Source organism: Lynx rufus, unplaced genomic scaffold (genome assembly GCF_022079265.1).
Source record: "Lynx rufus isolate CCGP_SWC_20201006 ecotype Redwood Valley unplaced genomic scaffold, mLynRuf1.p SCAF_12, whole genome shotgun sequence".
NCBI lineage: Eukaryota > Metazoa > Chordata > Mammalia > Carnivora > Felidae > Lynx > Lynx rufus.
In genome coordinates, this window is record NW_025814826.1 from 53,661,785 (window position 1) to 53,673,552 (window position 11,768).

Genomic DNA, 11,768 nt, shown 5'->3' on the forward strand with positions numbered 1-11,768 from the left:
CATGTTTAGGACCCTGGCAGGAGCTGACAAGGGGAAGGGAGGTAAGGAGACAAGGTGAGGCTGGGAAGGGAAGCGGGGCCAAGGAGGGGGCCTACATTTCCACACTGTGGTCTGGCTTTCATCTGAGGGTCCCTGCAAAGCCTTAGGCCTGGGCCCGATATGATCAAATTCCAATTTTAGGAAAAAAGTACTCTGAGAGGTGTGCAGGGAATGGAGTGAGGAGGGAAGGGACACATTTTGTTCGGCATACCACCCTGTCGGCACCTCATGGGTGCACTGGCAGAGTGGGTGCTCACTGTTTGTTGACGGGATGAAGCAGTGACCCAGCAGGCAGCTTACTGAGGAAATCCGGGGGAAGGTCCTGAACAAAGATCGTGAGAATGGAGACGAGGGGCTGGACGTGGGGCAAGTACAGGGTTTGTCTGAGTCAGGGTCTGGTCGGGGAAACAAAACAGGCCAGGAAGTTCGATGAAGAAAGTTAACAGTGGAGAATTAGTTATAAAAGTATTGGAAGAACAGAAACGCAACAGAACGACATGGTACAGGTGCGGGGGGGAGGGGGGGTGCGGGATAACCCAGAGATCAGCAACATCAGGAAGCTACTGCCACCCTAGGGCTGGAGGGACAAAAGTGGTGTCATCCCAGGAACCAGAGTCCCTAGAGTAAACCAGGAGTGAAGAGGGAGGGGTGCCAAGGTTGGGGTCCCCAAGGAGCAGACTCAGACATGGAGGCTAGCACGTAGTGGCCTTCCTGGCCCTTCCTGGAAGGGAAGGGAATGAACAGGGTTGGCCAGAGGGAAAAGCTGGGCTCAGTGCAGTCTCAAGGAGGGCCTCAGGTGACCCTAAATGGGAGGTCTGAAGCTAGGATGCCCTTCAGAGTCCAACCAAGTTGGGGCAGGGAGGCCGGACCTTTGTACTCCAGCCACTGGATAATCACCAGCCACTGGACATAGACCTCCAGGCAAGGTAGCTCTTCTCAGTCAAGGCAGTTTTCAAAAACGGGTCCCAAAAGGCATCCTGGCAGGAGGGGGCGGATGAATTCTTCAGTCCAGAAGCGGAATCTGGTGGCACGTCCCAACAGCCGTACAGAGGGGCTGCCCAGGTGGGGCTGGAGCCGCAGAAGTATAGCCAGTGCCTCGAGCAGAGAGAAAGGGAAGAAGTAACTGCTACTCATCTCCCCATCAGGGGTAGGGCCTCCCACTGGGAAACTGGGCTGGAAGCTGGTGGGCAAGAGCCTGGGAAGAGTTTGCAAGGGGAAGCCCCAGAGAGCTGCACAGGGGAGAGCAGGGGCCGGCTCTGAGAGGTGTGGGGTGGCCCCAGAGACTGGCTGTGGGGAATGGGGGAAAAGGGCGGATTCGAGGGGAAATGAGTGCCCTGGAGGGTGGGTGGGGTGGATGGTGGGGACGCCTTTCTCTCAGAAGGTGCAATGAGGAAGAGTAGCCTTGGAGAAAGAAGCTGATGGCTCACGTGGTGTTCGCCATCCAAATGCAGGTGCCTAGCTGGCAGCTCAGTGGATCTTAAATACTGGCACAGAATGAACGTGAAAGAAGGAAAACCTCAGGTAGGCTCTCTCCTGGCCACAGGACCAAGCAAACCTCCTCAGCATGGCACTGGAGCCCCCCAAGACTTCTGCAGGCTCAGCTCCCACCACCTGTGCAAGCCCCTTGGCCTCACTGAGCCCACCTTGAGTCCCCCACTACTCACCATTCGTACCCGCTGCTTGCTGCCCCCCCCCACCCCCCGGCCCCCCACAGCAACCATCTCACAATCCCACACATTCCCCAGGTCAAATGCTGCCTCTAGATGGGACTCCTCCCTAGTCCTCTTTTCTCCCAAACACATTGTAATCCCTCCCATGAGTCCCCATGAGTGCTTCAGAGCCTGAAATCACCGCTTACTACCTACTGGACTCCAGCAAGGAACTTAAAAATCTGCAGGTTTCTTTCTCTCTGAAATGGGACAAAAAATAACCCCACAGGCTGATTGGTTTTAACCGAAGGGATTATGCATAAAGTGCTAAGAACAGTCCCTGACACATTATGTTAGCAATTATTGTTAGCATTTATTAATGTTAACAATTATTTGCATTTTCATCTTCTAATCCCCGGCATCTGGCCCTTAGTAGATGCTTAATTAGTGTTTGTTGAATGTATGGAGATTTAATATTAAAAGGATTTATCCTTGGGGCTCGAGCTGGTTTTAGAAAATTAAGCGTTTGGCAGGAGTGAGTACAGAGCCTCTCTGATAAGAGTTATCTATGTCGGACGTCTAGAGACTCCAAGTTGACCCGGATCTCTCAAGAAAGAGAAACGACAGAGTTTAAATTCCTTTTTCAAGGTTTCTTGGTGCAGGGTCTGGCACACATTTCATGCTCACCCAAATCACGTTGCACGAATGTACGCACACAACCTGGCAGGGATGTCCTGGTGTAGGCAGTATCACAGTCGGTGGCCAGAATGACTTCTACTCCCCTACCCGCCCACCACGGAACCAGGGCTGGCACCGGGCCCCAGACCCTGCTCCGCGTGCGGAGGCCGGGAAGGGGGCAGGAATCCGGCGGCAGCCACGTGGGCCCCTTCCGCTAGCTCCCCACATCCTTTGTTTCCCACCGGCCCCGGCTCAGGAAGCTCTTTCTGCTAGTCACCGCGAAGGGGCGGCCCAGGAGCCTGGAGAAGCTATTTCCGTGCAATCCGGGAGGGCGGCAGGCGCGGGAGGGGCGTGGAGGTGGAGGCAGCGCAGAAGGCCCAGTGTTTGCTTTTATTTCATCCAACAGAAGGTTCTATTTGTGGAAGCGAACAGACGCTGGGGATTAGAGCTGGGAGGGGGAAGGAAAAGGAAAAAAAAAAAAAAGCCACATCCACTACCACGCAGAGGTCTTCCCCGGAACTACCGCGTGGGGGTGAATGACTGATTCTGGAATTCATCACCTTTCCTATCCTGCCTTCCTCTGGCTGCAGCGGGGCCTGGGCGGCGCCCACGGCTCCAATCGGAGGTCTCAAGGCGCGGGGCGGTGGGGGTTCCCTGAAGCGAACGACGTAACCGTCCGACTGCAGCGAGCTGCTGGTGCAGGGAACTATGGTGCGCGCGCCCATAGTCCATTGTGCTCGGTGTGAATGGGGAACGCGCACCAATCAGCGGTCGCTTCGTCCCCCGCGGCCCCGCCCCTCCCGCCCACTTCCCCGGGACGCTGACGTCACGGGAACTTTTCCTCCGCCCCCTCCCCCGGCAGCTCGAGCTGGGCCGCTGGCCTGCGGGAGGGAGCGCGCCGCCTCCTGCCCAGCCCGGGGCTGGGGGTGCGCGCGCGTCCCAGCCGGCTCGGGACACACCACCTGCGCCCGAGCGCGCGCAGCTCGGAGCATCCCCAGCCTTCGGGCCACCCCCATTGCCCCCGCCGACCCAGCTCCACCTCCTCCCCCCCCCCCCCCGAGCCTCCTCCCTCCGCTTCGGTGACTGCTTGCCGGGCGGCAGGGCCCGAGTCGTCGCAGCCACCTCATTGCTCAACCCGGCTTCCCAACTGTTTACACAGCCCGGCCTGTGAGTGTGTGTGTGTATACAGCGTGAGTCACCGAGAGGCGGAGGAGGTGGAGGAAAAGGAGAAGGAGGAGTGCACTGGCCGGGATCCGTGCGGCGCACACACTCACTCACTCACACTCAGTCACTCTCTCCGAGCGCGTCTCGCTCGCTCACACACACGCCGGGAGCCCAGGAGCGCGCAGGATCTCGAGCGCCGCGGAAAAGTTGCTCCGGCTTTCTCTCCGGGACTTGGGCTTTGGGAAGTGCATTTGCTCCGCCGCTCCACCGAGCCTGCGGAATCCTGCCCTCGCGGGACGTTGGGAACACCAGCCGCCGCCTCCTCTGCCTCCGGGACTGTCGGCGGCCTCGACAACAATAGCGGCAGCCGCCCGGGGCCAGGCGCCCCAAGCCGGTGCCCGCGGGGCTCCCGGGACCCGAGCCGGCCTCTGCTCCCCGGACGCGCGGCCGGCGTGCTTCCAGCGGGCAACGCGAGCGCCCGGGAGCGGCTCCTGCCTTGACCCCCGTGGGGGCCGAGCCGAGCTCCGTCTGCAAAGTCCATCCCGCCGGCTGGAGTAGGTCGCGGCGCCGGCTCCGAGCCCTCAGCACCTTTCCGCGCGGATCCCGGGACATACAAAGCCGGGGCCGGCCCGGCCCGGGACGGGATGCGGGTCGGTCCGGTGCGCTCTGCCATGAGCGGCGCCTCGCAGCCCCGCGGCCCGGCCTTGCTGCTCCCGGCCGCCCGGGGCGCCCCGGTCAAACGCCTGCTGGACGCGGACGACGCGGCGGCCGTGGCGGCCAAGTGCCCGCGCCTCTCCGAGTGCTCGAGCCCGCCGGACTACCTCAGCCCCCCCGGCTCGCCCTGCAGTCCGCAGCCGCCGCCCGCCGCGCCGGGGGCTGGCGGTGGCTCCGGGAGCGCGCCGGGGCCCAGCCGCATCGCCGACTACCTGCTGCTGCCCCTGGCGGAGCGCGAGCATGTGTCCCGGGCGCTGTGCATCCACACGGGCCGCGAGCTGCGCTGCAAGGTAGGCAGCCCCGGGTCGGGACCCGCCGGGGCGGTGCGGGAACGCGGTAGCCCGCAAAGGTGCTTGGGGGTCTCGCCCTCCGGCGCCGGGGGCCTCAGGTGCCACCTGCGGTGACTCGAGCGTGGTAGGCGGCATTTGGCCAGGTTCACCCTTTGGGTGATTGAGGGGTTTCGGACGGGGTGGTATAATGGGGGCTCTGCGAGCAGGAGGAAGTGCGGTGTTCGGTGGCTTTATCTCTGTTCTTTCCGTAGCGCCCAGTTGAGCGCACGGCGTTCCAAATAAGTTGTGGAATTGAAATGGATTCCAGGGCCATGCCATTCCCCTTCTCTCATTCTCCTCGCTTCCCCCGCCCCTTGTCCTGGAAGGACGCCCCGCAGTGGGTGCCTCCTTGGAGCTTGGAGCAGCTGGCGGCTCTCTTGCTGGGGTTTCAAGGCACCCGGGCTCAGCTGTGGGTGGTGAGGGAGTGGGAGGATCGTGTCAGGCTCGGGTCTTGGGGATTCCGGCTTGAACCCGCCCCCCGGGGGATGAGAACCTCATCCCCGCTCCCCACCCCACCCCACCCCGACCCCAGAGATTGGTCTGAGATGGCCTTCCAGTCTGGGCGGGGGATTTGTCTGGCGCGGAAATGTTGGAAAGCCCACACCGGCTAGGAACCCTCGCTTCCATTCATGTCTTTATTTTCCGGCCAGCGATTTTCTTTTGAATATGAGAGATTCCATTCCGGAGGAGGTAGAACTCCTAGAAACAGGGTCCTCCCGCGTGCTCCTCCGGCGCCCATAGACGCAGAACATTTCCCGCAGCCCAGCCTTTGCGAGCCTGACTCCCGTCTCGGACCTCCCCGAGGATCGTCCGGGCTGCTCCCTTTCAACCCCGAAAGATAGGGTCACCCCTCAGTTGAAGTCGCTCTTGGGTTTTCCGCAACTCACCTGAACTCCACCCGCCTTCCCCTCCCTGGGCTTGCTGCTGCCACCTACTGTCCGACCTGAATGAAATTCCAAATGCCATCTCAAGCCCAGTGGAAAGGGGGGGAAATCTTTCCTTCTTTGGCCCCCGGGCTCAGAGCGGTTAGGGGAAGATATGTGTGTGGGGTGGGGTGGGGTGAGGGAGGGGGGCGGCAGAGAGATTTTTCTAGCTGGTGCTAGGGCAGCCAGGCCTCAGAGGTGGGGTGGGTCTGGCCATTGTGCAACCCCTTCCAGTTCCTCTGAGCAGATAATAGCTGAATCCAGATGGTGACAGCCCATGTGTCACCGTTTCCAGTTGAGTCTAGGATATGAGTAACCGGACTAAACAAAAGGCGCTTAAAGAGACCAGCTAGCTTCTGAGAGGAGATACTACCCATTTTCCTGGTGAAGGTGGGGCCAAGGAAGGGGGGGGGGAGATAAACAAACAAATGAAAAAACCTTGGACAACATCCCATACCCCTCCTGTGACAATTTTAACTCAAGGCCGCTTATACCTGAGTCAGACTGTAGGCAGGTTGTTTAAGGCTGTGTTGTCACAGCCTTTCTTCGAGTCATCTGTTCCTTCTGACTAATGACAGATCTTCATGTTCCCCAGCCCCTCCAAGCTTCCACTTGGAGGTTGCAGACTGGCCACATGCTGTGCTCTCTGTGCTGAGCACTTTGGGTCTGCAGGAGGTCATGCATTTTCAAGGACTGCTTTTTCGCTCCTGGAGAACCCAGGGGGCTCCTGCAAACAAGGGAGGGCCACAGAGGGCTGGGGCTTTAGGGCTTAGCTCTCCTGTGCGGATGGCCTCAGATGGCCTCATGAAAGGAGGTGACACATAAGGATGCTTTTAAAGCATCCATATTGTAATCCAGTGGTTATTTGCTAGCCCAGAGCCCTAGATGTTGCCAGTCTGGGGTGTTAGAGGCAGGTGGGGTGGCAGAGATTGGGGGGGGCGGGTGTGAATGAAAGGAGCCTGGGATTTAGACGGCAGCCTCTGTTTTCCTAGCCTCCTAAATGGGTCCTCTTCTCTCTGCAGGTGTTTCCCATTAAACACTACCAGGACAAAATCAGGCCTTACATCCAGCTGCCATCACACAGAAACATCACTGGCATCGTAGAAGTGATCCTTGGGGAAACCAAGGCCTACGTCTTCTTTGAGAAGGACTTTGGGGACATGCACTCCTATGTGCGAAGCCGGAAGAGGCTGCGGGAAGAGGAGGCTGCACGGCTCTTCAAGCAGATTGTGTCCGCGGTGGCCCACTGCCACCAGTCGGCCATCGTGCTCGGGGACCTGAAACTTAGGAAATTTGTCTTCTCCACGGAGGAGAGGTGAGCAGCCTCCGCAGCTCCTCCTGTGGCCTTTCAGGGCGCAGTTAGGTGCAGTTAGGTGCAGAGTGTTGGTTCAAATCAGAGCCAAGGGCTCAGTTGTCCCAGACTTAGTATTTAGAAGTCCTCTCCTGAGGAGCCGTGGCCAAGGATGGTTTATTCTGCACTCTCGTGGATGTGGCCTGGGGACATCTTGGTGCTTCTTTCTGTGGGATGTCATATGATGACAGGATGCCCTCCCCACTTCCACTCCAGGATCAAGTTTATTCCCCATTGTTGTCAGAAAGGTCAGTTCTTCTGGGGTGCGGATGTCACCCTGCCCGTCACAACCTGGACCCCTAAAGGAAGTTTTCAAGTCCTTGCTTCTACCAAGTGGGGCCTTTTTTTTTTGTACCTAGAAAGTATCACAGAGCTAAACTGTTGTATTTGCAGAATTGTGCCCTCCTCCTCTGTACCATATTCCTGTTTCTTTTCAGTCTGGCCCCCAATCCTTTCTTTACATCCTCTGGTGACTTTTTAGACCTTTTGTTTGGATACATCTTCAGAAAATAGCCACATTGAATAATAAATGGAAGTTGGCTGGAATTGGTTGCTAAGTATAGATCATGACTTACCTCATAAAGGACAAGATGAGCTTGATAAGAGAATAATGAGACACTAAGATTCAGACTTGTGGTTTCAGACCAGGGAATTCAGGAAGCCGCAGGAGATAAACCTCACCTGATTGTAAGAGGTGGGCCACATCCCTTATGGGGAGGTTAAGGGCAGTACCCTTGGAGAATTGTCCAGGGGTGTGCATGATTTTGTTGTAGCTTTTCATGCGGGGCTTTCCCCCACTTGTGCACTTTTACCCTTACCTCCAGATCGTAGGAAAGATTACGGGGTTGAGTTGCCATAAAACATCGCTTTGTATCTGACCTTGCAATACTTATTGGAACACACCGATTAGCAAAGAAAAGCCAAGTGTTTGCAATGGAGAAGTTTCCAATTCCTGGAACATGCTCCTTCGATATGTTGATGTGTTTTCTGAAACATGCCTTACACACCTCCTTACCAGCTTTTGAAATCTGCATTGCACAGGCGAATGTCATGTGCACAGAGTTTGGCAACCCGAGGGTTAAGCAATGGCAGGCTGACGCTATTCGTGTAACCAGCACAGGTGCAGGGTTTTAGTACTACAGCAGCCAATCAGGGGCAGACAGTGCGGGTTGAGTCATATTTTCCGTTTACAGAACCAATGGGTATTTTACATAACGACGAGGAGGTCAGGCTGAGGACATACCGAAGTTAGCACATGTATACTACACTCCAGGGAACAGGAAGGCAGGAAGGAAAAAAAAAAAACAAAAACAGCCAGACCTTTGAGAGGAAAAGAAATTGACCCATTAGCCAGTACCAAATGTTTGCATTTGACTTCACAACAAGTGACTGACTGATACCAGGGCTATTTCAGAGAAGCAGGAAAGAGCATAAACTGCCAGCAGATAATAGAGGCTCCCCCCACGTGGCTCTGGGTTTGGGGGGAATCGGTGAACCGTGGGTGGCTGGTTCTGAATAAGGAGGCACCCGCACCTTCGTAAGAGCCTCTGATTAAAGATGTTTCAGACTTCAGCTGTTACCTGGACAGATAACCCCCCACGTAGAGTAAATCTGTTTAGGTGCTGAGGTACCATCCGCATGTACGGATGTCTGTAGGCCCCGCAACCTTCAAATCCATTAGCCACTTGTGTTTGCTCACATGACCTCTCGGCCCAGGCTAAGTGTTCTTTGCAATTAAACACCCCAATAAATGTAATTAACATTCCTGGCCCCTATCTCATCACAGTTACCGCGGCCTGGGCCCAGGTGGACAGAGTTCCCTTTGTGTGTGTCTGTCAGCGTGACGTATGTGCATAATAGCAGTGACTTTGGGCCCCATGTTCTGTGATGCCAAGTGTGGGCCCATGGAGCCCTGGCAGTTTAATGGCATAAGAATAAGATGGGCCTGTAGGATGCTCCGGGCGGGGTGGGGTGGGGGGGCTGAAGAGGTGGGATACACTGTTCTTCCCTGATACCGTGTGTAGAAAATGTTAGCAATTCCCCTGAGACCGGCTCCCACTTCTGCAATGTGAACTTTGTAAATTGTGTAACCCTATTAGGATATCTCTTCTAAGCTCTAGCATAATGAATAGTATCTGGGGCTTTGCATCATACCCTCCCGCCCCAGGCTCTCTCTCGATACTTTGCAAATGTTTATTGCGGTCTGTATTGGTTTGTGAAATCCCGAGTCCTGGGTGGTTGCAGGGCACTGCTTACTGGATGAAGGGGTAAATGGCATTCCTTGGGCCCTTGCCTTTAGTGCCTGTGGGCACTGTTAATAGAGAAGGCCTTGTTTTTCATAGCAGCTGATCTGGAAGTAATAGCTTGTTTCCTCTCCTGCAGAAGCCAGCTCAGACTGGAAAGTCTAGAAGATACACACATAATCAAGGGAGAAGACGACGCTCTGTCAGACAAACATGGCTGCCCAGCCTATGTGAGCCCCGAGATTCTGAACACCACGGGGACCTACTCTGGAAAGGCAGCAGATGTTTGGAGCCTGGGGGTGATGCTCTACACCCTTTTGGTGGGACGATACCCCTTCCATGACTCAGACCCCAGTGCCCTCTTCTCCAAAATCCGCCGTGGACAGTTCTGCATTCCTGAGCACATTTCCCCCAAAGCCAGATGCCTCATTCGCAGCCTCCTGAGACGGGAGCCTTCCGAGAGACTCACTGCTCCTGAGATCTTACTCCATCCCTGGTTCGAGTCTGTCTTGGAACCTGGATACGTCGACTCAGAAATAGGAACTTCAGACCAGATTGTTCCAGAGTACCAGGAAGACAGTGACATTAGTTCCTTCTTCTGCTAATCCCAAAACCTCAGAAACCTCAATTCTCACACATAGCATTTCCATTTCTAAAGATGGACAGGCCTTTTGGCGTGGTGCCAGCCAGACATGCGATGGCGTAAAGACCGTAGCTGCTGAACTCAACGTGGGCCCCCCCCCCCCTTATTTGTTATGATGAGTGACTGTATTGATCTGAGCGGCACACACTCTGATCCGGCTGCCCCGCAAAGTTGTTTCCCTTCTCAATGAACCGTCAGCAACTGTCCCGCTGTCAGATGCAGGGGTGGGGGCTGGTGGGTTCTGCGTCTTCATAGGTGGCAGAGAGTATGGATATCCTACAGGGCGTGTGCTCAAGTGAAAGGAACTCCAGCATTTTAAAGGGAGAGGAAGTGAGTCGCACAGTGGCATTTTGGGCAATAACCATATTTCAGCAGGGTGACAGATCATTTGGGCCAATGAACCTGCCATCTTTGAACTTGTCTTTGGGAGCTAGACGTTTGCTACCCCAGCTTCTCTATTGGAAAGTTCATTTTTGGGGGGGGGGGTTGGTTTAACACACACCGTTTCTTCACACTCACAGTTACCAATGACCCTGCTCCATTTTTGGAGCAGACTGTTTTTGGAGCAGAGGAGCCTGCCTGAACTACGAACCCAGACTCTCCTCCATTTCCTGCCAAGACCTCATTTGCACTAATGCCTTCTATCTGACCTTGAAACGTCCCCTTCTTTGCTGTCAGCACTTACCAGCTAACTGTGGAGAAGTATCACAAGAGATTCGAACTCCTGGCTATTTCGGAACTCTAAGCTCAGAGAGACTGCAGATTTTTAACGTTAATTTGAGCACTTGGAAACCGTTAGCTTTGTTGGTTCCCCTGAAACGGGTCAGCCTTTATCCTTTTTCCCCAAGACCATCTCAGGGTGGAGCATTTTGTCTAGGAGAAGAAAGATAGGGAGACTCCTCGCCTCTCCCAAGAGCAAATGGTAAACCTCTCTGTGCTTCGGCGAAAGTGGAGTTTGGATAGTCTTAGACGACTCTCAGACCCACGCATCCCCTTCATGGATATGGTCTGCCCCTGGTGTTGTGTGTCACGTCTGCAGTTTTGCATGATGGGTTGTTAATATTTTAAATTTGATGTGGTTTATGAATACATCTCTATGATCAGCATCTGGAGTGAAATAGCCCCAAATCTTTCAAGTTGGAAGAGACTTTCAAAGTATCCAGTCCAACTTTTTTCCTCTCTCTGCCATCTCCCAAAGCAGAACCCCCCCCCCCCAACTTAACCTTCCTTCAGGTGGGAATCCAGCATCTGTTTGAATGCCTCCAGAGATGGGAACTCACTACCTACGAAAGACATTGCTTAACAGAGAAACTGCAACTCGCATTAAAAACGAAAAAAAAAAAACAAGAACCCAAGAAATATCAGTAAATGTCTCAGTACTGAAATCAGGTGGTTAAACGGGTAAACCGAACATACTGTATTTTGAGAAATGGCACAGAGACAGGCAGGCCATCTTCAAGGGCTCCGCCTAGGCAGACAACTAACCTGCATTGTGAGAATGTTGTCAATACCTCACGTACTGTGTACTTTGTATATATATTCTACCTTTTATACCTGTTGTCCGATATGTGTTGTTGTTTTGGCTCTGAGGCTTGGTTTGTTGTCTGTGTCTGTCTGAATAACCTGCGTGTCTAAAACCACGTGAAATGTGAATGATTATTGGCAATATTACCTTGACAGAATCATGGGACTCGGAGAAGAGGGAGGGCAGAGGCCTCTTGTCGCACTAACGCGCTCGTGGTTGCTCGACTGTTGTATCTGTGATACGTTACCCGGCTGAGGACTCTGGGCTGGCTGGGGCTTCTGCCGGGAAAGCTCGAAACACTAGATCCTTCCTGTACATGTGTATATATGTGAACAGTGAGACGACCGTTTCTGACTTGTAGAGAAATTTTAATAAATCGGGTTTCGTAAATAGGCGCAGTGCATTTCTTGGGAGTCCAATCTGCCTTTGCCTTGTGCAATTTCATGCTGGGGATGCAAAGGTCTCTGGCCGCAGGGTTTGGATATCACAGGGGACACACAGAAGTAAACA

At 54.7% G+C, this 11,768-nt stretch overlaps 1 protein-coding gene across 1 annotated transcript; it reads left to right on the plus strand.

Annotated features, from left to right (window-relative positions):
- Positions 1–3,320: 3,320 nt before the first annotated feature.
- TRIB1 (tribbles pseudokinase 1) lies at positions 3,321–11,080 on the plus strand. Its single transcript, XM_047074181.1, has 3 exons — positions 3,321–4,534; positions 6,519–6,811; positions 9,230–11,080. Exons 1-3 carry the CDS (start codon positions 4,175–4,177, stop codon positions 9,693–9,695), a joined length of 1,119 nt encoding a protein of 372 aa, XP_046930137.1. The 5' UTR covers positions 3,321–4,174; the 3' UTR covers positions 9,696–11,080.
- The last annotated feature ends 688 nt before the right edge of the window (positions 11,081–11,768 follow it).

Coding starts and splice junctions, on each gene's coding strand:
- TRIB1 (XM_047074181.1), top strand. CDS start 4,175: ATGCGGGTCGGTCCGGTGCGCTCTGCCATGAGCGGCGCCTCGCAGCCC. Junction 4,535..6,518: donor GCCGCGAGCTGCGCTGCAAG/GTAGGCAGCCCC, acceptor TTCTCTCTGCAG/GTGTTTCCCATTAAACACTA. Junction 6,812..9,229: donor GTCTTCTCCACGGAGGAGAG/GTGAGCAGCCTC, acceptor CCTCTCCTGCAG/AAGCCAGCTCAGACTGGAAA.